The sequence below is a fragment of the Penicillium psychrosexuale genome, assembly GCF_028828465.1.
Source record: "Penicillium psychrosexuale strain IBT 29551 chromosome Unknown utg000001l, whole genome shotgun sequence".
In the NCBI taxonomy this organism is placed as follows: Eukaryota; Fungi; Ascomycota; class Eurotiomycetes; order Eurotiales; family Aspergillaceae; genus Penicillium; species Penicillium psychrosexuale.
The window spans coordinates 2,808,643-2,835,369 of NW_026643186.1; the positions used below are offsets into that span (position 1 = coordinate 2,808,643).

The 26,727-nt window shown below is 48.5% G+C and overlaps 9 protein-coding genes across 9 annotated transcripts; 5 read left to right on the forward strand and 4 right to left on the reverse strand.

Annotated features, from left to right (window-relative positions):
* Window positions 1–241: 241 nt before the first annotated feature.
* On the reverse strand, window positions 242–4,558 carry N7518_001092 (ABC transporter ATP-binding protein; the record flags this gene model as incomplete). The annotated part of the gene is made up of 5 exons (XM_057182020.1): window positions 242–1,125; window positions 1,175–1,297; window positions 1,350–3,330; window positions 3,385–4,048; window positions 4,101–4,558. The coding sequence occupies 5 exons, from the start codon at window positions 4,556–4,558 to the stop codon at window positions 242–244; spliced, it is 4,110 nt and encodes a 1,369-aa protein (XP_057047370.1).
* Window positions 4,559–5,353: 795 nt separating this feature from the next.
* N7518_001093 (polysaccharide biosynthesis domain-containing protein) lies at window positions 5,354–5,991 on the reverse strand (the record flags this gene model as incomplete). Its single annotated transcript, XM_057182021.1, has 4 exons — window positions 5,354–5,411; window positions 5,468–5,786; window positions 5,863–5,887; window positions 5,947–5,991. 4 exons carry the CDS (start codon window positions 5,989–5,991, stop codon window positions 5,354–5,356), a joined length of 447 nt encoding a protein of 148 aa, XP_057047371.1.
* Window positions 5,992–6,468: 477 nt separating this feature from the next.
* On the reverse strand, window positions 6,469–8,214 carry N7518_001094 (synembryn; the record flags this gene model as incomplete). The annotated part of the gene is made up of 7 exons (XM_057182022.1): window positions 6,469–6,568; window positions 6,625–7,466; window positions 7,518–7,637; window positions 7,693–7,851; window positions 7,919–7,995; window positions 8,053–8,127; window positions 8,187–8,214. The coding sequence occupies 7 exons, from the start codon at window positions 8,212–8,214 to the stop codon at window positions 6,469–6,471; spliced, it is 1,401 nt and encodes a 466-aa protein (XP_057047372.1).
* Window positions 8,215–8,966: 752 nt separating this feature from the next.
* On the forward strand, window positions 8,967–14,144 carry N7518_001095 (uncharacterized protein; the record flags this gene model as incomplete). The annotated part of the gene is made up of 1 exon (XM_057182023.1): window positions 8,967–14,144. One exon carries the CDS (start codon window positions 8,967–8,969, stop codon window positions 14,142–14,144), a length of 5,178 nt encoding a protein of 1,725 aa, XP_057047373.1.
* A 500-nt stretch (window positions 14,145–14,644) lies between these two features.
* N7518_001096 (uncharacterized protein) lies at window positions 14,645–15,754 on the forward strand (the record flags this gene model as incomplete). The annotated part of the gene is made up of 1 exon (XM_057182024.1): window positions 14,645–15,754. One exon carries the CDS (start codon window positions 14,645–14,647, stop codon window positions 15,752–15,754), a length of 1,110 nt encoding a protein of 369 aa, XP_057047374.1.
* Window positions 15,755–16,494: 740 nt separating this feature from the next.
* On the forward strand, window positions 16,495–18,564 carry N7518_001097 (sodium:neurotransmitter symporter family protein; the record flags this gene model as incomplete). Its single annotated transcript, XM_057182025.1, has 3 exons — window positions 16,495–18,028; window positions 18,073–18,083; window positions 18,136–18,564. The coding sequence occupies 3 exons, from the start codon at window positions 16,495–16,497 to the stop codon at window positions 18,562–18,564; spliced, it is 1,974 nt and encodes a 657-aa protein (XP_057047375.1).
* A 302-nt stretch (window positions 18,565–18,866) lies between these two features.
* Window positions 18,867–19,950, forward strand: N7518_001098 (D-hexose-6-phosphate mutarotase; the record flags this gene model as incomplete). Its single annotated transcript, XM_057182026.1, has 3 exons — window positions 18,867–19,109; window positions 19,171–19,500; window positions 19,564–19,950. The coding sequence occupies 3 exons, from the start codon at window positions 18,867–18,869 to the stop codon at window positions 19,948–19,950; spliced, it is 960 nt and encodes a 319-aa protein (XP_057047376.1).
* A 281-nt stretch (window positions 19,951–20,231) lies between these two features.
* On the reverse strand, window positions 20,232–21,986 carry N7518_001099 (putative choline transport protein; the record flags this gene model as incomplete). The annotated part of the gene is made up of 3 exons (XM_057182027.1): window positions 20,232–21,079; window positions 21,133–21,761; window positions 21,823–21,986. 3 exons carry the CDS (start codon window positions 21,984–21,986, stop codon window positions 20,232–20,234), a joined length of 1,641 nt encoding a protein of 546 aa, XP_057047377.1.
* Window positions 21,987–24,343: 2,357 nt separating this feature from the next.
* Window positions 24,344–26,214, forward strand: N7518_001100 (uncharacterized protein; the record flags this gene model as incomplete). The annotated part of the gene is made up of 5 exons (XM_057182028.1): window positions 24,344–24,544; window positions 24,789–24,913; window positions 24,966–25,009; window positions 25,062–25,090; window positions 25,156–26,214. The coding sequence occupies 5 exons, from the start codon at window positions 24,344–24,346 to the stop codon at window positions 26,212–26,214; spliced, it is 1,458 nt and encodes a 485-aa protein (XP_057047378.1).
* Between the last annotated feature and the right edge of the window lie 513 nt (window positions 26,215–26,727).

A 26,727-nucleotide genomic window follows, 5' to 3' on the forward strand; every position in this document is an offset into this window, starting at 1 on the left:
TAATTTTACCGCTTTTCTCTCCCGTCTGAATTAATATCTCATCCACATCGATGATCTCCATTACACTCTGGGTTATTCATAGTAGTGACATCTTTACGTGGTGTCGCGGGTTTACTCGGGTATACACGATGACGCAAATTGCAGATGATATTGGCCAGTACAGGAACTAGTGAAAGGAAATAGACAATGTGTACGGAGTATCGAGACCAATGCTCAAAGAAACAACATTTTTTGAACCAATTTAACCCACTTCCTCGGGGTCACTGAGCAAGGCATGCAACTTGCCACCATTCATTTTTGCCAAAGCCTGACACGGTCCATCCTCTACGACAGCTCCCTGGTCAAGAACGACGACATGGTTCGCGATCTCGATCATTTCCTTCGAGTGCGTGATAATGATAACAGTAAGCCCTTGGCGCACGGCCACTAACTGCTGCACTGTTTGCCGGACGATCTCCGCACCCGCTGGATCCAAGCTGGACGTGGCTTCATCGAGAATCAAGATTTGAGGTTGACGCAAGAGAGCCCGTGCAATGACCACACGCTGTTTCTGACCACCCGAAAGGCCAACCCCGCCATCTCCGATCACAGTATTATATCCACGAGGCAGAGAGGAGATGAAATCATCAATTCCTGCTCCTTCAGCGGCAGCTCGGACACTATGAGATGAGGCTAGAGGTGAGTGCTGATCTAGCCCGTAACTGATATTTTCATGAATAGTGCCGGGGAAAATAGTTGGTTGTTGCGATACGATAGAGATCTGTGAGCGGAGGGTAGGAACATGCAGCCGAAGGATGTCCGCGCCGCCGAGTGTCACTGTAGGTTGTCCCGTTTCGGAGGCCGGAGCTTCGTAGAGCGATAATAGCAGCGACGCGATTGTGGATTTTCCCGATCCGGATCGTCCTACAAGCGCTGTACATGAGTTTCGTGGGATGGTAATCGAGACATTCTTTAACACCATTGTGTTTGGCCGAGAAGGATAGCGGAAATTCAGGTTGGTGAGCTTGATTGGGGTGAGCTTTGAAACCGTCAAACTACCGAGGTGCTCGTGGGATCCATCTTCTGGGAGTTTTGCAAGGCGAATAAGCTGCGTCGCTGTCTCGCGGGATGTGTTGATTTGGGGAACTACCAACGCGTGAGTAGAGTGTTTCGAAGTGTTTCAGGGCCTACTTACTCCATGAGAGAATCTGAGCAGCGTATCCAATGCTGAAAAGTAGCATCGAGAATACCATCATCACATCGTTCACATTGAACTCTCGGGATGCTGCGAGAACCGCTCCATAATAGAATATCAAAGCTATTCAAGAGAGTTAGAACAATGGCAAACAATAAAGAATCAGCGAGCTTACCTGTAGAAAAAATGACTGTTGATTCCACCATACCGAAAAGCATGCCTGTATAGATAGCACGTTTCAGCCCTAGCAACAAGCACCGTGCGGTCGCATTAGCTTGTTTGCGATGGAAGTGACCTTCCAAGGTCAATGTCCTCACGGTACGGATCTCTGAAAAGGTCTCCGTAAAGACATCGGCGGCGATATTGTTCGCATCATTGCATCGTCTTTCCCATAGTCCATTTGTTCCCTCGAAGCCTCGAGTGATGATATAAATGACAGGCCCACAGGAAAGAGCAACAAGTGTCAACTTCCAGCAAACAATCAAGCTCCAGATAACTGCCATGACGGTGATTGCTGCAGCAACGATCACAAAACCGGCGAATCGGCCTAGCAGGTTTCGCATGTCTTCGCCATTTTGATCGAGAGACGATGTCAATCTGAGAGATCCGTTACCATCTTTCTCAAACCAGGCGCGTGGTTGATCGAGAATGCGTTGAAAGGCATTTTTCCTAAATGAATCCATCCAAGCCTCGCCGCAAAGTTCTAGGAAGTAATGCATGAAAAAGGACGCAAGGCCATCGCCGAAAGACACTCCTAAGACAGCAAGCGACCATGTCATTGTTAGGTGTTCGCTGTTGTTTCCAGCATAGAAGGTTCCAAACAGCTGCGACAGGCAATATGAGAACAACGGAGTTGCGCTTGCATGGGCCAGTGCTGCGGCGAATCCCAGGGAGAGGATGATTCGCTGTCTGATCGTCAAAGTCGAAAGAATGGTGCCTATAATTTGAGAGAGGGGAGTCATTCGTTCTTTCGGTATCTTCTGCTCTTTTGACTTCTTGCGGTGGCCATGTGATCTCCGGCTGCGCTTCGCTTCTGATGGATTTTTCGCGGTGTATTCATTGAGCCATGGAGACTTCAGGCTCTGATCATCAATGTGAACCATTTCGACTTCGTCCGTGGGAATTTGAATGGCTATTTCTTTCGAGTCCCATTGTGGACCAGGTCCTTCTGTCATGAAGGAAAGACGTTGGCTCCAATCTTGCAAGGGCGATCCGGGTAACTGCTCATTCCTGACTACATATTCCGATTTTCTCCTTGACGTTAAGTCCAGTGAGCCTGAGCGAAAGGTTGGGGGTATGTGGCCTTGAACCCAGGATGTCCTAGCTCGATGATGTCCGAGGAACGCTGTTGGAGGTCTTAATGTATCCAAACTTTCCGACGATGAGCTCTCCCATGGTAAGTCCATATCATCCAGAGCACTTTCGTTCTTGGTTTCAAGACGGCCGTCGACTTTCGTATGGAAGTACTTCTCACTCCCCGGACTGACCTCGACGGCGTATCTGTAACCGGATTTCACAATCGAACCCTGTTCGAGGATGTACAGGAAATCTTGTTCCATAATTTGTGACATATCGTGAGTGATGATGATGGTTGTCTTTCCTTTCCGCCACTCACGGATTGCTTTCATTACTGCGACTCGGTTGGCGTGATCGAGAGCGCTGGTGGGCTCGTCCAGGATCAGGATTGGGGTGTCACGTAATTTAGCTCTGGCAATTGCAACTCGCTGCCTTTGGCCACCACTCAAAAAGCTTCCACCGGGGCCAACGCAAGTGTTGATTCCCTTGGGGAGACCATCGATTGTGTTCTCAAGCATGGCCAACTCAATGGGATCTTTCACATCTTGCTTAGTGACAGTTTCATGGTCCTGGCGACCGAAGGCGATGTTCGTGAGCACAGACTCATTGAAGAGAACACTCTTTTGCTCCAAAAGAGTGATGTTGTTGCGAATCCAGTTGATGTCGAGTCTTTGAATTGGATTGCGGTCAATCAGGATTTCACCTGAGGTTGGCAAGTAGAACCGCATCAGCAGTTGGCTGAGTGTGCTTTTACCAGAGCCGCTTTTCCCTATAACAAATGTCGTTTCTCCAGCGGGGAAGAAAAAGCTTGACGGCTTGAGAACGCATTGATCGGGTTGGCTAGGATATGAAAATGATACCTTCATAAAATTCGTTAGTGTCCACATAAAACCTAGAGAAGAGTTCATACTCACATTTTTGATCTCAATATCACCTTCACAGTGTTCCGGATACCGAGTTCCCTTTACCTCGCTGACAATCTTGTCTTCTCTCCGGCACTGTATTATCGATTTCAAGGCGACACCAGCGACCTTTCCCTTTTCCATCACGATCATCTGTGGCAACACCTGCTCGACGGATTGAGCTGCGGTCAGACAGGCCCAGAAAGTTCTGAGAACTTCTCCGGATGTGAGTTTCCCGGCGCGTGCAAGCGAACTGCCATACCAAAATCCCTGAACAAACATCCCAAACATCATCCATCGGATGATAGCAATTTGCAGAGAATTCAGCCGAGCCTGTCGAAGGTAATGTGTGGCAGATCTCTCAATGCGCTCAGCAAAGTTCCGATGCTCGAACGCCTGCCCATTGAGGCATTTGACTGTATCGATATTGGTGATAGCGTTGTTGGCAACCTTGGAAGCCTCCGTAAGCTCAGCCTGCTGTGCCGTAATGCTGAACCTCATTTTGGAAGACAGATATCCGATAATTGCCGAGAATATGGGAATGCCCGCAAGAGTTACCAGAGAGAGGCTCCATGATGTGTAGAAGCCCAGCCCCAGTGAAGCCAGCGAACGGCATGAATATTGCAGGACAAGTCCGAGTGGCTGCGATGTCGCCATCTGCATTTCATGGATGTGTCTAAAATTAATATTAGATATAATATTTTCAACGAGTATTGTCGCAAACTCACGCTTGAATCCCCGATAACAAAGCCCCGGAGCCCTCGCTTTTGGCCTCAAACCACTCAACGTCGCGCTTTAGCAACTCTTGAAATACTTGGCTGCGAATAATGGAGGCCTGCATTTCCCCGAATGCAACGAACAGGGCATAGTATGCACCGTTCAAGAACCAACCAGCTATCCCCAGCGCAATCATTCCAAAACAATTTGTGATCACTTTGCCATGGAGCTCTTCAGCATCAGTCTGACCGGCGCCGAAAGATGTGAACGAGTCAAACACATTGCCAAGGAAGATTGCAAGTGCTGGCGTAACACAACTGGCAACCACGGCGAAGATAGATCCGAATATCAGAGTCGGCAGGTGTCTTCGAGTCGTGAATCCGAATAGTGATTTCCAGCCCGGATTGCGCTCGGGGATATTTTCTTTGTTAGTGTCGTTATGATCTGAAGTCTTGCGTTCGGGCAACATTTTGGCGACAGGCTCGAACGGCACGTTGAAGGCCTAGTATGACTTGTGGAGATATTCCTTGTCGCGCTGTAGTGGCATAGCAGTGAGGTAAGATGGAAGAGGATACAGATCGACATGAAATGGCCATGATGGGCTATTTGAGTGTGAACCCAGATACATAATCCAAAAGAAAGAACAATACTAAGAAATTCCCAAATGCGGTAATATTGAAGAGGGGTGCAGAACAAAGACACCCATGCTCTGGCATTGTTACGAGGCACCTGGGATGAATGTACCATTCATCGACTTCAACCTTGGGACAGCAATCATACATTGCCTTCACTGTTGGTAGTAAATCTCTAACAGTCGAAGAAACTTAGGGCTAGACGACTTACTCAATGTTTGATGCACAATGACCACCATCACCCGCAATGATTGCTCTATTTCGAATCAAATAGTGGTTGAGAAGATAGACAGAGGACCAATGGAAATGTCAATTTATTTAGGGTATATTTCGGACCCAATGTTGAAAGACTGTTGAAGTCCTAGCGGACATTCAATTTACATTTGAGTCGCGATTAATGGTCCGATGCTAAATCAGAACCACATATTTATGGGTATGACCACGCTTCTATCGTAACAATATTAACCTCAAGACATGATACTGCAACATCATGTAATCAGCATTACAAGTCTCGAGGCCATTCATCATCTGCGCCACAAGGAAACAGGCAAAGGCCGTCGGCCAGATCAGCCCGGACGGATGAGGAACTGTCCTCGATTTGTAGGACAGCAGCAATGAGACACGATTTGTAATCAGGAGCTAGCCTTCTGGGCCTTCTCGTAAACCCAATCGTTCAGGCCGGCGCGGTTTCTAGAAGACTCCATTAGTTTCTATGCATGACTCACCAAGCTCCAATCAGCACTTACCGAGCGATTTCAATAGCGTAGAACTGCATGCGCACACCGAAAATGGTGGTATTTTGGTCGTACTCGACATCCGCACGGGTACGGATCATGGTGCCAAAGTTGTAGTCCTCGATCTGGTCCCACTTCATCATCCAGGTGCGCCACTTCTCCTTGCCCTCTTTGCTCTTCATCTCGTCCTCGACAAGAGTTGCGGCGGGATCAAAATCGGGGAATGCCTCTTTGAATGAGTCGTAAATATCATCATCCTGCTTGGTCAAGTGAAGCGTCGAGCCCTTGACCTTCTCCAGAATAGACCAGTATGTCATGAGATGTTCAACCGCTGTAATGTGAAAGAATATTAATATTATAGCTTTTCTAAAAGTTGTAAATGAGATATAAATCAATGCGTGGCTGACCTTTGACGGCGAACTGCTTCTCCATCTGTTGCGATTGTCAGCGATCAGGGTTCATCGGTCTTTAGTATGGACGTGGGGTCGTACATCCTCCAAATTCTCCGCCTCCTCGGGGTCGAATGGTTTCGCCATAGTGATAGTTGTAATAGTAATGCTTTGAGATACAAAGAAAGTAGTAAAGGCAGTGATATGAGAAATGGAAAGGAAGTCAAGTTGGAGTGTTCGGTGCCCCGCGCATAGTTTTTTGACGGGCGGAGAGCAGCCTCCGCCTTTACACCCATGGCCTGATCGTTGACGTCATTCCGCCCGCAGCCCACGGGTATAAACGTCATGTTCGGCTCAACTAGGTATACCTAGTATATCTTGCTGTTGCATGATGTTGGGGGTTTTACATGTAAAACTTCGCCGTTTTTTGTGCATTCGATTTCTGCAAAAAGTGTAGAACTTTCCTATGTATAACCAAGGACAAGGACAAGATTATCCCCACATAGACCCTGAATTAACACCAGCATCGCTACGGAGTTACTATAGGGTATAGTCATAGACCGTGCATGCAGTGAATCACAGCTCAAAAGCATTGCTTCCAAACGAGTCTTCAAAAGGTAATGCTCAGTCACTATCAGCATCATCCGGTAGTTCTTCGAATCTTCCCTCGTGGAGAGCCTGAGTCACCGGGTTCTCGACATTAAGGAGACCATTTGCTTTGGCCCTGTGGTAAATAATTGTTAGCAATGGCTCTATGTAGCTCGTTTACGATGCACCTACCTCTCAAACAACACAAAGAGTCTCTCCGCCTCGCGCTCCTTCTCCTCCATGGTCATAGGTGGACCGGTGTCCTGTCGCTCAGCGGCCCACCGTTGTCCAGTGATTGGATTGCGTGCGGTTTCAGGGTCTTCTGTAGCTGAATATGCTTCACGTGCACTTTGTGGCATCTCAATGCCGCGCGCTGCCAGGAACCCAGCAGCGAAGCCGTAGCCAATATTCTCGGTGAGTTTCTCGGAATCCTTATCTGATAGAACAAACATCAGTTCCGAAATTGTAACTTTCAGATTGGTAAAGTGGCTTGTCGAGAGTTTCAGCAGTCTCGAAGAAAGTGTTTCAGACTGCCCAATTGGCAAGCTTCGGTCAGTGTCCTCGGGCAGAAGAAGCGACTGCATATGCTTGCGGGGTTCATCGGGTGCCACTTCGTGGATAGCGATGAGTGAATATAGCAAGGGGACTGCGTTTTCCTCTAGCTCCTTCGGGCTATATATGGATGTGGCCTGATCCAAGATGCTGATCAGCTTGTCCATGTTGCAGTTGTTGTCAAATGCCGGGAAAAGGGGGCTGCTCTCGAAGGCTTTGCCTTTTTTTTCCTCCAAGTCAAGGATAGACAATGTGTTGAGCAAGCCGCCAACTAAACCATCAAGGGGCTTTGCTGGGATATCAATACGACATATAATCTTCAAAATATGAGGGATGGAAGGGGAGAACTCGGCAGCAAGATCCGGAAATATCTTGGAGATGTTGTAAATCAATTTCAGTGTGTCCGTTAATGCCAGTTCGTCCATTTGTGACAATGTTTTTCTTCCTGACTTGGGGAACTGCTTTGCATGACGGCTCAATTGCTATACTAGTCAGTACAGCAAATCAACTTTCGAGTCTGTCAATCCACTCACGTAGTTGATATTTTCCCCCAAGGCGTGACTTTTGATCAAGTCTTTAAAGTCTAGTGTGGTGTTGTAGGTCGCGTAGAACAATATGCGGCTTGTAACCATCTCGTCTTCCGAGTCTTCGGTCTATCAAACATTAGTGTCAGCTTTCGTACCAACATTTTACCTGCTGCAGCCATACCTTGAGCTTTTCTGCTAGTTTTCCGCCGTATCCCGTGTCGACAAAAGCCTGGCGCATTTTGGGGTCCAGTAATAGCGCATTTGCAACACATCGCAATGCCGCTCCGCGTACTTCAGGAGTCTCCCCCTCAACGCCATACCGCACCAATGTATTAATGCCCTGAAAATGATCAGAATCCATTGTAATTCTCATTTTCGACGGGCAACTTCATCTGTTGTGCTCATACATTCTGTGAATAGATCGGTTCTGCGTTGGTAGGGTTCGTGCCATGTTGCCGGAGCTGAAGGAGGGTTTGAACTCGGTCTAGTAGTAGATGGTATCGGTATTAGGCACGTAAAATGGCTATCGCATCGGACTGACCTGCTGTTGAGAGGTTGTTCTCTTGTAGGTCTTTCTCAAGAGACTGTAGAAGCTGTGTCACTTGTTGTAGCTTCGCTGTATGTGCAAGCTCGAGTCAGTCAATCTACTGGAGATTAGAAAGTTCCGCGACGGACCTGTTCCTTGCATCTGAAGGGACGACATGTTGATCTTAGCTCGGACTGAGTCGAGTGTTCCGAGTACAGGGGTGATGTAGGACTGATGTCACTTCCACCTATGCCTTGAGCTGAGATAGAATTTCTGGCACAGTATTAGAGTAAGATCAGACCAGTAGCTTGAGCAGGTAGGTACCTACATGTAGGTATGCACAAGAGAATAAAAAGAAAGGAGAGGGAGGCGCGCGGGAAAGTCAGGCGCGAATCGTCATAAATTATTCGGCCACCCCCATTTAAGCTTCCCTTAAGAACCTCTTCTGTAGCAATCTATATAACAATGTATTCCTACATAATTATGAGAAATGCCCTATCTTGCACCAATTTGATTCCAGATATTTTGTATAATGCTTTTTCGAACTTTTCCGAACTCCGCTGGTTGCCTGAAGAATGTGGCAGTAATATATTGAAGTCAGACATTTCATGCTAAATTTTGACCGCTGAACACTGATCGTTGTTGCTGATTACTACATACTCACACACTGAAATACTCTCCAATGCCTTTGAAGCTATAGTCAATCGCATGAGAGAGTCCACGTATGGATGCCTCGTCGCCTCAGGCGGCGACACTTTACGCGCATAGCGGCGCGTCGGAACTTGAACTTAGTTTTCTCAGCTTGATGTGGCTTCTTGATTCTTCAGTCTGAAACAGATCATGGACAGGGCCTGAACAGCATCTTATTCAGCAATGATCCTTGACTATTGGCTCTTTTCCCCTTTCACACTTCTTGTCCGATTCAAATCATGGTGGAGATCCTCCCTGCTCGTCCGCCCACACCCCCAAGGACAACTTCGCGCATCGTGATTGAAAACGCCGAGTCACCACCAGCCGTTCAAACACCCAATGAGTCACCATTTTCCGCGTTAGGGTCGGTGCAGGTTGGTCCATCCAGCCGCAGTTCGAAGAAAGTGAATTTCTCTCCATGGCCCAAGTACATCAAACCACCAACATTTGCTAGTGCCATGAAATCGGCCCCCGACTTCAAGACTATCCCTCCGTCTCCGAACTCCAAGCCTACGAAGTCAATCTTGAAAGCAACCCAGTCGCCAATTCCCGTTTGGTCACCCAACGTCGATACATTCACCGCCGAATCGCTTGCCATGCTGCTCGAATCAGTAATCCAACAGCTGGCTGGCGAGTCGATGAGCTCCCGACTCGACGCCTACATGCAATTTTATGGTGCGCTACGCACGTATAACGGGCTTCCAGCGGGTCAGAAGATTGCCGAAAAATTGAATCTCATCACCGAGTTTATACAGCGAGATGTGAATCGGGACTTTGCGAACGGCTCCCTTCTCGACACGAACCTTGCCAATCAAGCTCTGAAATTGTCAATTTCGTTTGTTTGGAATCCGGAGATTTCGACCCAGCTTTCGGAAGAGTTCAAAATTTTTCTGGTCGACCATTCCATCACTTGTCTCCATGAGGCCAAAGCCCCAAAGTCCGTTTTGATACACTACATGTCCATATTGTCTAATCAGAGCTTTGGACCCAAGATTATGACCAGTGCTCGTGTAGCCCGTCTTTTGACAGTACTACAAGAGATAACTAAGAACATCAGTGGCAACTCAATTGTTTCTCATCGATTGAACATTTACCAGCGGCTGCTGGGCCAAGCCAAATCCGCTTTCATCTCCCAAGCAAGCCTGTGGATGGAAAACTTGATATTCGGGCTGCTTCATACTTTGAAGGATACTAGGTCAAAATCGATTTCATTTGGCTTCCAGGTGGCGACAGACGCCGGTCCAAATCCTATACTGTCGAAAAACATCCGGGATCTCTTCGACCGGCCATTAGAGCATGACCGAAAGCTTGTATCCGAGATTCGTGAGCGCATGACTCGAATGATGGCGACGGATAGCGGTGAGCATGTTCCTCAAATTTGGAGCATCATTATCCTTCTTCTCCGGAGCAAAAGATGGAATTTTGAGCAATGGGAACATTACAAGGAATGGGTTCTCGTACTCCAAAAATGCTTCAATTGCAGCGAGCCAGTGATCAAAGCGCAGGCTATCGTTGGTTGGAATCGATTTGTCTTTGCTGTCAGCCCCAACGAATCAACGAGCCGATCTCTCCTAAAAATGCTGGGCAAACCGGTACTCTCTCAATTCGACCGTAAGAAGGCCGACAAGTCAGGAGCACCGCCCACTCAACTTGCTCTGACAAGCTACTACAATCTGTTATACTACACTTTTCGCCCTTCAGCTTCTTATCAGCACCTGGATATTATATGGGAGGAATACGTGGCCATTCCGTCTGCAGGCATCTTCTCATCAGCCCCGGTTCTCAGTGACTGTCTTGCGCGCATATTGGCAAACCTGCTGTGGAGTACGCAGGCTAAGATATGGGTAGAGAATCGAATCAATGACACTACCAAAATGGAGGCGGAGGAACTTCCTGCAGCCGACAGCAGATGGGTCCGATCAAGAATTACCTCGATTCTGAAGGTTTTTGAGCATATATTTAAAGCCTCGGTCTGGATTGATGGCGCGGTTGGCCAATCTCATGTGGCATTGGCCTGGAGTAGTCTATCCAGTGCTCTATCGATTGCGTCCAGCAAAGAGATCACCCCTTCGGGGGAATCAATGCAAGCTGTTGCCAGCGTTTGGAGTCTAATGCACCGCCTTTGGAATGCAGGGTCGCCCTCATTGAATGCCGGCACCACGGATGAGTTCTTCGAAAGATTCAGATTCTTGTCTACAACAATGATTGTTTCGATTGGGGGTATTCCGTTTACCGAAAAGCTTCTCTTGAGAAACGCGGATGAAACTGAGAGCATTTCCATACATTTACCTCCTAATACGACCCAAGAAAGTGCTATTCTTCACCTCCTTCGAATAATCAGCAGCACTGCGGGGACAATGGTGCCAAGCCAATCTTATACACTCCTTGTTTTAGGTAATATTGAAGCAGCATGCAACGGGAGATTCTCCCGAGGAACTCGCCTCGAACTTCTCCAACAGTGTGCAGAATTGAGCACTTCGAAGGCCAATGCTATTCCACGTGCGGCTCAGCTTTCGGAGGTGGTTTGGAATGCTACTGCCCAGGTGGCCGCAGATTCTTTACAGTCGTTCCCCATGGAATCCGCTCGTGGGCGCGACGGGTCTGTATCTCGTGACTACGAAAATGTCATCAAGATTCTCTCGCTCGGACTTTCGTTTCCATCGGCTTTCGAAGGGTGGTCTCATTTACTTGAAACCTTTGTCCGCGTGGTTCGAACAGAGAAAGGGAACCAAGCGGTTGCCACTATAATTGTGGAACCCATGGCCGAGCGCCTCATGCATCTTTGCGCTGGAGATACTTACCTACCCTCGACTTCACTGCTTGGTCATTCCTTATCTATCCCTTTCATGCAAGGAACTGGGCTAGGGATTGATCGCAGCGGCATCCAGGCAGCTGGACATGTCATCTTTCCTCATAAACTTAGCGCGTCGATTGCGCAGACATTACATGATGCATATCACAATTTCAACGCATCACAATCCCACGGTCTTGCCGACTTCATCGAGGCATTGACTTCTTTCCTGGGGATCGGTGTTCCGCAGTTCCAATCCCAAATTCTTCAAAATCTCCAGTCATCACTTGGTCTCTGGTTGAAGGACGAATCTTACAAAATTCACGTTGACCACGGCGTTGACAGCAGAATTCTGACAGCGTGCCGTGCGCTATCGTCAGCTACTATCAATATTCTCCAAAAATCAGTTTCCCATGATCTAGCTTCTTTGAAAATCTTCGAGCCGATTGTTTGCGCCGGTTTGGAGTCTTCGCACATGTCAATAGCCAAGAGATATGTCGAACTTTGGGGCTTGACCTTTGGCTCACAGTCTTTAGCCACTCCAGTCACCATTTTACAAGCTGTACAAACTGCTAGCTCGAGGTTGCAGACCGCAACATTGCCTCCGCAAGACGGTGATCAGGATACCGAGATGTTACCTCCATCTCCGCAAGACAAGATGAATCGGTCATTGCATCAGCCGTCTCAGGACACTCAACTTTCGTCCCCCGTCATACGGACCGAAGACTCCTCGGTGGCCATCAAGCCAACTGAGCAGTTCCATGAACCCCAGTTGCCGAGTAACCTTCATCAGCCCACGGATGCGCAAATTATTGATGGTGTTTCAGTGTCTCACAAGCGCAAGAGCCGTAGTGAAATTTTTTCGATGATTGAATCCATTCAATCTTCGTCACCTGCTAGTACGCCGCGGAAATTGGGCTTCAATACTCCTCCGCATCTGCCCAAACTACATGGAGAATCAAAGACCGAACTTCCTCTAACGCCCACTCTCGCCCCTACTGAGAATGAAGAAGGATTCATCGGCTCTTCTCCTACTCCTGGAACCAGAGACCCAACGCCTGCTATGAACTCCGACGCACTCACATCGGGCCATCTGCTTGCGGATTTGGGTATGGACCCTCCATCTTCTCCTCCAGATATGCAATCTCGGAGCCCAAGCCCTCGGAAGGGTCGCTCGAAAAGTGCGCGGCGAAGGGCTGCAAAGACAAGAAAGGCTCTTGTCGGTATATCCGGCAAACAGTCAACGGTCAACAGCCCGGCTACTTCCCATCTTGCAACGGAAAATATAGATACACCTATGGGGGATGCCTATGACTATGATAACGAAAACGCCGACACTGCACCTCGAGTAAATGGAATGACTCCCAGCCGGCAACTTCGATCTGCGCTGGGTAAAGACTCGGATACAGAAGAACCTTCTGCGGTGCCACTGGTTGATTCTGATAAGACACCTGTCCAACAACCTCCTCGCAGAAGCAAATCAAGCTCGGGCTCTAAGAAAAAACGGAAGCAATCTCAGTCTAAGCCTGCGGATGATCGACCCCAGGAAGCCACAGACATGCCTTCTGTTATCCCTCCGGATAGTTTCATGGACTCGAGTGAGGAGACAGAGACACAAGTCGCATCACAGCTTGGACAAGACTTGGAGCTAGCATTGGATATGGAGGACAGAGGTCATCAGGAGCGAACAAAACTTCCGGACGAGCCATCCAGGAAGAAGAGAAAGCGGAATCAAACAGAATCATCCCCAACTATGACAACTGACAGGCGCCGGTCTTCAAGGCTGTCCACGGTTAAAGATGTGGTCAGTGTCGAGCTATTGCAGCCTGATGACTCACATTCGCACCATGCCATTTCTCAGTCGGCCTCTCCAGCTCCATCATTGTCACCAGCTGCAACTCGCCGATCCACCCGCAGTTCACAACGAAAATATGCTGGTAACGCTTCCACGGATTCAGTCCCTGCAACTCAGGACTCCGTTGCGCAGGAATCAACACAATATGTCGAGACCCCGCGGCCGTCCAAAAGGTCTCGAAAATCCATTCGTCTTGAGGACCAGTCTGTGTCTAGCGCCATCGGTAGCACTCCTCAAGGCGTCTCTCGAGATACCCGCTCCCGCAAGACACGGTATCAGCAGACGTCTCAACCTCAACCTTCAAGCATTCCATCCGAGGAAAATGGCGATACTGACCACTTGCCACCTGATGTCAGCCTAGACCGGATCCCCGAGAGCCTCATTACAGAAGACCAAGCGGGCCAGAATACCTCTCTTGTTTCGACCGAAGAGGCAACTGCCACTCAAGTCTCTGAAAGGGAGCAAGCCATTGAGTTTGTGGTAAAACTAGATCCCGAGGAGGACATCAACATGGATGCCGTACAGCAATCTGGTGGAACAGTCGAGCAAACTACAAGTGTTGCCACAACGGGTACTCAAACCCAAGAAACACCCCCTGAACCCAAATCCGACATCAGCGAACAAGGCATCGTCCAATCCCTGAAGATACTCTTAGGCGAAATGAAAATGACGACCTTGTCCCCGAGCGCTTTCCGCGAAGTCGATGATCTCCTCTTCAACCTCCGTTGCGAGGCACAAAATGCATCAACGCGACACAATACTTCAGCATAGCGAATGGCGTTTACAGCGAAACCTGTTGGATATGAATTTTTTACATTGGACCCCGTCTCATCATTATTCCCCACCTGCATCCTATATATCTTTATAACTTGAAGCACATCCCATATTTTATTGTTTGGCACGCTTGATCCCAAATTGATTTTCTTGTACGTTAAGTTTTCCGCGCTCCGAGCTTTCCAAACATTGAACATTATGATCTTCGGGAACAAGTACAAGGACAGGTTTCTATGGATGTTTAGTTCACTCACTCACTTCCATATCCTCGGCCATCTGCTGTCGCTAACGATCAAAACACTCCATTCATAGATATTAGCCAGTTGGCGTCTGACCCGAAAGGTTTAGGTACAGCTTACTTGAATGTCATGGTGACGCATACCGCCACTCCCCTAAATAGTATATCAAGCCAGTCCTGATCAATTTGGCAAAACAGGAATCATTCAAAGCTTCCGCAATCATATGTACATACTGACTTGACTATATTTGTCCAAGCCATGGCCACCCCAGGCACTCAGTATATGATGCAAGCCGGCCTAGCAGCCGATATGTCAGGCTCCCCACACCCCAAGCCGGTGGACCCTTATCTCAGCGACCCGGTCAGCATGCTTCCACCCGGCCTAACACCCGATTCGAACAGCCGAATCACTTTGCGTGGTGTGAGTGGCAAGGATGTACTCGTTCCCTACCTGAGTATCGGCGCATGGTCATGGGGGGATAAAGCAACCTTTGACTACAACCCAACACGAGACCTACCGCGCATCCACGCAGCATGGGCCAAGCTCAAGGCTGTTGGGTTGACCTTCGTGGACACAGCACAATCCTACGGCGACGGTGAGAGCGAGCGGATCTGTGGAATACTGTTCCGAGACATGCCTCGCGACTCTTTCGTTGTACAGACCAAATGGCTATCAACACCAGATATGACCAACACACTCCTGCAGTCTGGCGGGCCCAAGTCTAAGCTCAAAGATTCGCTCGTGCGTCTTCAACTAGACTATGTCGACATCTATCTCGTCCAAGGGCCTATACACCCTAGCAAGATATCCACTGTTGCTAAGGGCATGGCCGGCTGCGTGAAATCCGGGATGGCGCGCGCGGTTGGAGTGGCTAACTATGACACAAATGAAATGATCAAGATGGCTGATGAATTGGCCAAGCACGATGTCCCACTCTCTGTCTGCCAGTGCGAGTACTCAGTCGTTCGTCGCTTACCTGAAGTCAGTGGCTTGATTCGAGAATGCAAAAAACGCAGTATTTGCTTTCAAGGGTTTTCCTCGCTAGCCGAGGGCCGTCTTTCTGGGAAATATTCGACCTTCAATGAGCCGCAGCAGAGGCGGCGTTTCAGCAGTTATCCCATGCGTATGCTGGAACCTACTATCAATGTTTTGAAGAGTATTGCTGAAGAGCGGCATGTGTCTGTTCCTGCTGTCGCGCTAAATTATTCTATCAATAAGGGCGTTCTCCCACTGGTTGGTGTGCGCGATGCTGGTCAAGCGGAGCAGGATATGCAGGCGCTTGGATGGCGGCTGACGGAAGATGAGATCAAACAGATTGAAGAAGTCAGTCTACAGGGTAGAAGGTCCTCCTTTATGCAGCACGGGTAGGTATTGAATATATGATAACATTGCAAAAAGGACCTCTGAATTTCCTTGGTCTTACTCTTGTCGAGGGTCTCCTCCCAATGGCTTTCACGATGTCTAGACCGAAGAGCTTTGAGCTTTCAGTTAAAAATAGAAGAGCAGAGTATGACTCTAATCGCGTCCTTACTAAACCCACTCTACCTAGTTATAGTATATGTCGCAATCAGCTGCCATTCAATTACGCAACTTCATGCCAAGAACCGCGCCCTTGGCAATCGAAGGGGTTTCGACTGTTTATTAGAGATTTCACCTCATTTGGCTGAACCCTGCATCCGCCCATCATGACCATGAGATGCCTGCATGTCATCTCATATGACCAAGCCAAGCTGGCTAATATTTGCCCGTAATATTAATCCCGCCAACAATACCACGACAAGGCACACCATCAGCGCACTGGGATGCTTCCAAGACTCTTGGCGTGACTGTCCCATCGCACCACCCACGAATCTAAAGATCCAGGCTGAGAATTCCTCCCCAGGCCTCTTGGCATGGGTCCGAGGTGACGGGTGCAGCAGGATGAGAGGGTTGGCAAGCCCTTGGCATCATTCGGAAGCCATACGAAAGCGTCTCTGATCTGCTACGGAGGTTTCTGGTCGACTTTGTTATTTTCTTTATCTTCTGTCTCTTGCAAACAGCGTGGTTCTCGCCACATGAAGTTTTAAAGATCTCAACCGCCTGAAACCTTCCTCGTCTAATCGGTACCAATGGTACTCGCCCAGTATCTGAAGAAGGTCGTGGCCTGGATTGCTCCTCCTCCACAAAAATCCGAAGATGGACGTGATCAATGGCCCTCTCGGGCGGCTTTCCTTTTGGCCGCCATGGGAGGCTGCGCCGGTCAGGGAAATCTGCTGCGATACCCGTCGGTGGTCTACAATAACTATGGGCTGCAATGGTTTATCCCCTACCTATTAGCTGTGTTCGCCATTGCCATTCCGGCCCTTATTCTCGAGATTGCGATTGGACAAGCCTATCGTGGCGGGACGATGATCGCGTTCAATAATATCAACCATCGACTGAAAGGCGTTGGCATTGGCCCGATTTTGGTCAGTTTTGTCGTCGTGCAATACTTTACGGTCAATTTGGCGTGGATCATGAACTATTTCCGCAACTCCTTCCGGAGCCCATTGCCATGGGAGGGCAGAATCGAGGAATTCTATATGGGCGATGTCGTCGCCAATGTCGATCCAGCCGTGGGCAATCTCACTGCTGGCAATGGTGCCGTTGCCCACTATACCGTGTACCCCGGCATTGCCCTCATCGGTGAGACGGTCGGCTGGAGCGCATTTATTTGGTTTCTCATATGGATCTCCATCTTCCGTGGAGTGGGCCTGACGGGTCGCGTGGTCTACTGGACGATGGGTCTGCCGATTGTCACCACCATTATTATCGTCGGTCGCTCGTGTTCACTGGAAAATGCGGGCGAGGGTATCCGACTCTTATGGGCGACATGGAGAAGCGATCAACTAGCCTCGGGCACTGTCTGGCAAACCGCCGTCGGACAGGTCTTTTTTTCCACCGGCATTGGTTTCGGCTATTTCACTTCCTATGCCTCCTATAATTCCAAACACTCCAATGCTGTCATGGACGCATTTCTCATCTGCGGAAGTAACATCCTATTCGAAAATTTTGCTGCCTTTGCCGTGTTTGGTGTTATAGGCTACCTCCGACGTTGGCCACAAGATGGCGAGAGATTGGGTGCATTCGTGGTCGGTTTCCTGACGCTCCCCGAGGCTGTTCTTCACATGCCTGGTGCGAATTGGTGGGCTATCCTTTTATTCTTTACCCTGGTGGTTCTCGGATTTAGTTCGGCCTTTGTGATGCTCGACGCGGTGGCTACGTTAGCCGTAGATTCGGGCATGAAAATGTCTCGGCCAATGATTGTGACTAGCCTCACAATAATCTCATTCCTTATGAGTTTGCCATACTGCACCCAGTTTGGATTCTACCTGCTGGATGGAATCGACCGATGGATTAACAACGTGGCATTGATCTTTGTTGTGTGGTCGGAGCTTGTCGGTGCAACCACGGTTTATCGCTGGCACGACGTGGTGAGCCAGACAGGGCTGCCTGCTTTTGTTGTGTATAATTTCGGATACTTTGGTGGCCAGATTGTCGGAGTTGCCGTCGCACACGGTACCTCGAATCCATCAGCTGGTGCCGGCGCCGGGTTTGGGTTGTATATCGTCTGTTCAATTCTTTCCGTCCTCATGGCCACGACCCCGGCTACCAAAGCCGCCGGTTTCTGGGGGGAAACCCTCTTCTCGCCCGATTTTGGTATCTAGCATTCTACTCGGTATGTCCCCACTGCCAGCAAACCCAGCACCAAAAGAAACTAACATGTGCAGGGTAATCAATTGAGACGCGACCTGAACGGTGTCGTTGGAGGTAATGGAAACTGGAACATTCCTCGTTTCTGGCCCATCCTACTCCGGTACGTCAGCGCGCCTATTCTGGCCATTGTGTTCAGCTTCGCGTATCCTGAATTCTATACCTTGCGATACGACCCGATGATGATCGCCGGGTTTATTTTGGCGCACTTCTGTCTGCTCTTGACTCTGCTCGGTGTGGTATTTCCGCGATACTACGATGTCTTTATCCCACCGCACCGGAGGGCCGAGGGCACCGAAACGATGACCGCCAATCAGCCTAAGGAACACGACTTTGTGCCAGATGTCGGGGTGTTTGACTTTGAATCTGGCATGCCAGAGTCGATTTCGGGCCGGAAGAGTTCTGATAAGATAGATACTGTACATTCGGCTGTGCCGAAGCAATAGACTGTATATACCTTGTCCTTGTCGTTAAGGTGACGATGAGCTAGTTATGATGTGGTTTTTGCTATTTCAAGTCCTTCTACAGCAAATACCACGAGTCTCACTAGTACCTATATGGTCATTAGAAAGATTAGCCTGCTTGAAATCGAAATATCTGCAAATGTCAGACATCAAGGTACTGAAGGCCGTCAAAACAAAACAGGCGGGGCCGATAAGATCCCCACCCCCCGCGCTTCCACCTGAAACGTCAAGACATCCAAAGCATCTCTTCTCCCTTTCGACACACACCCTCTATTTTCGAAAACATGGACCGATCAAACAAACCCTCGGCAATTGGGGTGGGAGCTTCCCTTCCGCAGCCCACCCTCTCCATCAAGGACAACATCATCGAAGCTTCGCTGCCCACTGGTCAGTCAGTGACGGTGCACCTATATGGCGCTACTGTGACCTCGTGGAAGACGGGCGGCCAGGAGCAGCTGTTCGTCAGTGAGAAGGCTCGTCTAGATGGCTCCAAGCCTATCCGAGGTGGCATTCCGCTGGTGTTCCCGGTATGTGAACGCTACAATTTCTCGATTTGAGCTACAGCTAACCGCCCTGCTTATTCTCCAGGTCTTTGGTCCCCCGCCCCAGAACCACGCTACCTCATCTCTACCACAACATGGCTTCGCTCGCAACTCTAACTGGGAGTTCTTGGGCAAGTCCTCTTCGGAAGCGCCCGGAAGGGATAGCGACCAAACTGATCTCACTGTGAAGTTGGATTTCGGCCTGTCGCACTCGATGCTGACCGATGAGTTCCGCGCGGCATGGCCATATGAGTTCGGTCTGGTGTACAGTGTTACACTCACCACGGACTCACTAGAGACGGCACTGCAGGTTCGCAACGAGGGCCAGCAGAACTTTGAGTTCCAGGTGCTGATGCACACGTATTTGAACATTGCGGTATGATAAGATACTCAAGAATCGGCCCCTCCTCTTCCCCTGCTAATGGAATTTTACAAATAGAATATCTCCGACATCCGTGTTAAGGGACTCGAATCCAAGACCTACGTCGATAAGACCCTTCAAGCGACTTCTCACACTGAATCGTCCCCCGCATTGGCAATCACCCAAGAAACTGATCGCATTTACCAACAACTCGATCCTGCCGCTCCAATTGTCGTTGCGTCTGCGAAGGATGACCAACCTTTGTTCTCGATCACTCGGGAAGCTTTGACTGATGTTGTGGTCTGGAACCCATGGATTGAGAAGGCCAAGGGCATGGCCGATTTCGGCCCAGACGAAGCTTACAAGCACATGATCTGTGTGGAGGCTGGCTCGGTGTCTGGTTGGCAGACGCTTGAAGCTGGAGAGGCCTGGGAAGGAGGACAAAGCATTAAGTCGCGACTGTGAAGATGAGAGGATATCTTGTCTCCTACTATTGATCTCTATGCATGATAGTTATGACCTGAAGACGCCTATTCCCAATTTCAAATTGAAGATCCGCTAATCGTGCGGCCATATTTGATCTCTAGCCTCGCCTTGCTTGACTATAGACAGCACTTTTATACACAAATCCCGAACTTAGTTCAAGATGTAGATACACATGCTTTGACGATATTACATGTCATCAACACGCAACAACAGTCCCAATTCGCCCCATTTTAATTATTTCAGAATCCATTTCTCGTTCATCATGGAGCATTTCCATGCTCAATACCAACAGGCGAAACACCCACAAGATCAATAAAAGATCGACGACCCTGCTTGCCCTCTTGGAAAGTAGCCAACCGCTCAGCAGCCTCAAAGCTATACTGCGGGCCATGGTATTGGCGTCTGCCACGGAACACCCACCAGGAGGCAGTGAGGGCCATCAAGCCGACAACGATCACACTGGTATAGTTCATATTTTCAACCGTGGCCGGCAACACGAGGGGAAAGCAGAAGAAAATAACAGTAACCAAAATATACATCAAAGAAACAATGTTAACCGCCATCCCAAGTTTCTGTCCCATATAAAATGGCCCGGGGACCATATTTCCACGACCAGACAAAACATGCGGAAAGATGGCCCCAAAGTAGGACAGCGAGCTCAGCACAATAAACGACGAGATCAGCGCTTGGAATGCCGTCGTGCTGCCGATATATATACACCCCAGACAAGTGACGAGAGCGCTCATGGCGACTGTGGCACGCACGGGGCAGTTCAGGGTCGGGTGCACTTGGGCGAAATAGTTCGAAAAGGGTGTCGCGTTGTCGCGTGCAAGACTCCACCACATCCGACCGCCAGTCACGAATGTCCCGATCAGCGTTGGGAAGGTTGCGAGAAACAGTACTGCAATCAGTCCGATGGCGCCTGCGTTAGACCCTGTTGCTTGTCGGTAGATCTCGGCGGTTGGGAAAAAGCCAATGTTGCTTGCAAAGACGGCGTCTAGATCTTGGATGGAGTAGAAGAGGGCGATCAGGTACACAAAGGATGTGACGAAGGCTGTGAGCATCTGCAACATTATGCCTTGAGGAACCTTGATCTCTGGTTTAGGGACTAAAACATGTTAGTTGGTGATTTCCTTTCCTTTTCTCCTGTGTCTGACGTACCCTCTTCTGATAAATGGCTAATGCAGTCTGGGACTCCAACCGCAAATGCAGCATTCAACAGACCAGTCATAAAACACACCCCGTCTGACCATCCACCCGTGTTGTTGTGGTACTCAGTCCACACTTGGGTGTTGCTGGCATGATCTTTCGGCATCACCGTGAGAACCACGACAGTTGTAACGAGGCCACACATCGACAAGATAAGGGAAAGGCGGTTAATGAGAGGAATGAACCGATTTCCCAGGCATACAATGGCACAGCACGCCCAATTGACAATCTGGAATACAATAAATACTTGCCAGGATTTCCACTTCACATTCGGGTATTTGAGCAGATACATGGCCACGCCCTCATTCCCCAGCATGGAACTCATCGATGATGCCGACAGCAGCCACGCGCAAGCATTCAGATACCCAGTAAAGAACCCCGCTGTACGGCCTCGATTCCGGCTCAGAACTGATGACCAGTAGTATACTCCACCGGCAGAGGGCATGGAGGAGGCGAGTTCGGCCAAGGAAGCTGAGATGGTCGTGTAAAAAATGCTGACTAGAATCAGTCCGTATAGAACAGCCATTGGACCGCCATTCTGGAGCGCAGCGACAATTGTACCCCCTGTTGAAGCCCAAGAACTTGGTCACGTTAGTCCGTCGAGGTTTTATCAGTGCAATTTGCGGTTCTCAAGGGCCTTACTTTGCAATGACAATACCCAAGCTGGTCAAACTCCACATCCCAAAGTTCCGCGGAAGCTCTTGTTTGTGTCCAAGTGCGGATTCAAGCCGTACTTCGTCCATTGCGGCATGGCCTTTCGGGGGCTTTTCAGTGTCCCTAGAGGCTTGCCATGAGAAGATCGCCATTTTTCCGTGCGTCGTGCGATGTTAAAGCGAATGACTGGGTCGAGGAAAGGGAAAAAGGAGGTGCATCACCCCACTTGGTTTGACAGAGCATACAGGGCGCACAGGAACAATCAGGTATGTCGCAACAGGAAACCAAGATGTGACGCCAATGCCCTCATGGCTGCCACATGTATTACACGAGGTCCAAGCTTCAGGCGAGTATGGTTAGTCTCTCCGAAGGAATGCATATGTTTTCTTTGTTACCCTAGATGAAATATGGAGCTAGAGACGTTATTGGCAATAGTATCACTATTTTTGTGAGAAAAGGACCCATACTGTGCGCATCTACGGAGTGCACTACCCAAATGTATTACGATCTTGCTTTTGATTGGACACGTACGAATTGTTTCTCTTGTGACCTGCCCGAATCGGAGCTGAGTTGATACATCGCAGACTAAGTAAGGGGGTCTCGCGGCGAATGCGGAGGTGTCGATCCGATGGGCTTAGCCACATACAACGTACGGACTACTCCGTAGCTTGAGGCGAATTTCATCCAGTTGGGGTGACCTTGCAATATTGTATTTCGCAAATTTTAGTATGTCAAATATATTCTGCATTCCAGCGGTCTTAGGGTTTTTCTGCGCGACATTCAATTAGTCTGCGCCATGCACAAGATCGCGATGTCCGTGATAGATCGACCACATGGCCTCGCGTGATTGATGAGTTGTATTATAAATATATGAATGCATAGTTATAGAGTACAGAGTGCTTCCTATGTTGTATAGGGCTTCGCTGCTTGGATGAATAGTACAGATCCTCGTTTCTTCTTTTCTCGGAGAATATATATATTTTCGGACTACGTGTTGACCCAAGTCTTCTCTATCGGTATCATCTGAATCCAAAAGAGCCTCTAAATCATGGAATCATCCATTTGAGTAGCTCATTTATGGTGTCCTTGCTAATACAATAATAAATCATTATCCCACCAACTACGGACAGCCCTTTTCAATGGTTTTACGCGGATGATCAATACTGAACATGACCGGCTTCAACTTCATCAACAATATACATACTGCGGTGTTGTAGCAACGTAACAGGGCTCGCTGGTAAATTGTTTAGCAGTTATAAATGGACTTCCGCACGACCCTCTTCATTATCGACCGACTTCGCTTCAATCAGTGCTTCATTTGCCATGCTAGCTAGCGGACATGAAAAAGCAATGAGTAACCAAGTTAAGAAGCGCTCAAATACGTCATTAGATACCAACAGATGGATAGAAATTAAATAGAGCTGTGGCATTCAAGGTCGGCCACATAATGACGCAGTTCCTAACCATCGCCCTGAGGTTGTGGACGTTCTTGGCCTTGGTTAATGAGGTAGCCGTATCGGAAAATCCCTGGATACCGAGTAATCAAGGACATTTCGGTGTAGCCAATGCCATAAGAGCTAGATATATACGTTGGGAGTGCATATGTATATAGCTTTCCTCAAATAGCTTGCTAGCTTGAAATATGCAAAATTTCTCACATCGACACGCTTGCAATCGACCACACTGGACTCCATACGGAGTACGGAGTAAACTTTTGCACTATGAATCACCATTTCTGTAGGATGGGAAAACAGCCGTTCTACGGATCATATCCAATCCCTTCCTGCTCTACCTGCTCCGGACTTGCGTTCATACGGCTAGATTTGCCGAGTTTTTCGAGCAGTAACAACCAGTAGCGCTTGTATTTATCCGGTATTCCAGAACTTTCCCGAGCGCTGGAAAATACTAAAGACACCGCAGTCCGGAATACAACCGTACAGAGCATGGTAATCATAGTCGTACTTAGAATAGGACAGATGTACAAGTTCCCATGCACTACTCCGTAGTTAGCGGCTTTTCAGCTTCTAAAACCAAACCTCAAGATTGTGAAAAATTAATCGGGAAACAGGGTTTCATAGGGATGAAATGCAGGAGGTTGAACATTCATATCAGACATGATCTTCGGTCCACGACTGGCGTGCCATGGCAGTTCTTATTAACCCTTTCTTTAGTTCGCAGATCGCGCAAGTCTATTTTATAGAGAATCTCTGTGTTTGGGAACTATTAAATCTCGCTTGGATCGCCATGCAGATCAGCGTTCTAAACTTCCCAATAATATCAGCCGCACCGCTCCTACGTCTCCACTATTGGGATATGATCTGTCAACAAGTTTGTTTATGTATGCTCGAGGCATGGAGATCACAAAGCTATCGGCAACGCGCATAGGGGGAACTTTACTGCTTGAAATATTGAATGGCGACCAAGGATATGTCGTTACACCAATCTCGCTTAACGAATCCTATTAGAGATATTCCCGCACAACTGCGTCGTTCTGCACAACATTGGACAAATGAGGAATGTGAAGCGTAAATCTTCTTCTCCCATATCTATTCCATACTTCGTGCCTACTTTGTACATTCCAAAACCGACTGTCATTAACCGGATTGGCGCTTGGAGGCAAGTAATCCCTTGCGTTTACGCCCCATTCTTCCTTGCTTGTCAGCTAGCACTGACATCTCATGGGCCAGGACGCATGACGCCACAGCCCTCGGTTGGTAGCTTTAATTCCATCTTCGGGACCTAAGGTTAGCCACTTTCACCGACTGGATGAAATGATCGCTCTCTCGGCACAGTAGTTTGTTCCGAATACATAATTTAAAGATTTACCCAGGCCCCGGTAAACAAGTTATGGCGCCAATTCAAACTTGTCGCTGATGCTTCTCATCAGAACGCTTCGATAAATTGCCATTTCTCATATATGGTAGACTCGTTCTATCGCATCCTGACAACTTGAGATCTGGTTCAGGGAGAAGGTCGCTCTATCCGTCAAGATGGGTAACGAGTCGCCCACTCCGAACCAGCTTTTCACAGAAGCCATAGTCTTCTGGTCTATAGGGCTTGTTATTTATGTCGGGAGAGTGTAGGTTTGAGACGCATGTCCGGAATTAGAGCAATTGCTAACTGCAGCGAAGTGTGGCTCGCATAATTGCCAACGGATCATATAAACGGTTGTTTGGTAAGACTGCTAAGATCTATTTGTTTTAAACTCTGCTAATAAGTAACTCCAGTGGACGACTATGTGATGGCAGCAACATTTGTAAGTGTTATCATCGCCGATTATGATGGTCACTTCTTTCGACTTACCCGACGGCTCCTCAAAAGGCAATATATACCACACTGCTAGTACTGATTCAAATATCGGCCCGCTACGCAACGAACCTCATGGACCCTAAGGACTACGACATGGTGCTAGCAGACCCAAAGCAAGTCAGCGATCGGATCTATGGAAGCAAAATTGTCATTGGGCTGGAGCAATGCATGTTGATCTCAACCTGGGGCGTCAAGACATGCATGTTGATGCTCTATTGGCGAATCACGCAGAATCTGAAATCGAACCTCTATATCAAGATCCTTGCCGTTTACGTTGCCGTCGGATTTGTCGTCATAATGGTCACATATTATGCAGTTTACTGCCGGCCGTTCTCACAATACTGGGCCATGCCGGTGGATAACATGCAGTGTGCGACATACCAGTACTACTCGATAACCCAAGCCGTCTTCAATATTTCCTCTGATGCCGTCATGTTCGCCATTCCGATTCCCCTCCTTATCAAAGCTCAGCTCAAACGGCGCAGAAAGGTCGTCCTCATCGGTGTGATGAGTCTGGGCTTGTTCACTATCATTGCTGCTATTCTAAACAAATATTTCAATTTTGCCTCTCCTCTCACCACAACTTACCAAATCTGGTACATCCGTGAATCTAGCACGGCAATATATGTCGCCAACCTCATGTGCTGGTGGCCACTCCTGCGCAAGTTGTTTGGTGTCAAGGCATTCCAGTACAACAGCAACCGAGCCCAGAAACCTGGGAAGCCCGGCAACCAGAACAATGATAGTAGCGGCTGCTACTCCAACAACTCACAGTCCCATCCTTCATCCGATCTCTCTCGCTCATGGAAGTTACCTTTTCATCGAGGAAATAAAAACACAACTCCCGGCAAGTACAGCGGTGCCAAGGGCCCGAGTACCGAACCCATTAATAGGTCCAATACCGAGTTTATGAACGATATGCATCGTGTCGAAGCTGTCCCCCTCGAGAACTGGACGACAAAGTCACATACTCGAACTGACACTTCGATAACCCAAGACTCACGCAACTCGCTTGAGAAACAATGTGATTTTGAATTGTACCAAAAGCAGCATGCACGCTCGCTTTGTTGACATCATAATGTTCCTGCCTGTTCAAAATTGTTGTTGATTGCTTGTACGTTTTAGCACAACGCCTTGGTAATTTATATTTGAATCAAACAAATATTTCTTGCTCATACTCCCTACAAAAGTAGAAATACATAGAATCTACCCCGGATCGACAGCTCAACCATGGTTTGCGCTGATCTTCCGGAGAGAATTGGGTGAAGATGAATTAAGTGGGATTCAGTCGGCCGCGTTTATGGCCTTCGTAATTGCTCGATGGGATCAGTAGTCTCTTTATTAGTCACTTCAGAAGTATTTTTGGTAGTCTTTCAAGAGCCTTGTATAGGTAGACTGTAGAAAAAGGATGCGACTACTGAATTTTTGTAAAGGATTATCATTGTAAACGGCGGACCTGTGAATTACTGTATCCGGTTAGTTTTGCCTTTTTGGGTTTAGCCCCCCAATACGCCGTCACGTAACCTACCTTCAATGCCGCCGACATAAAAGACCCGTCTTCGCTGCTCTTCCTCCCCTCTCTCA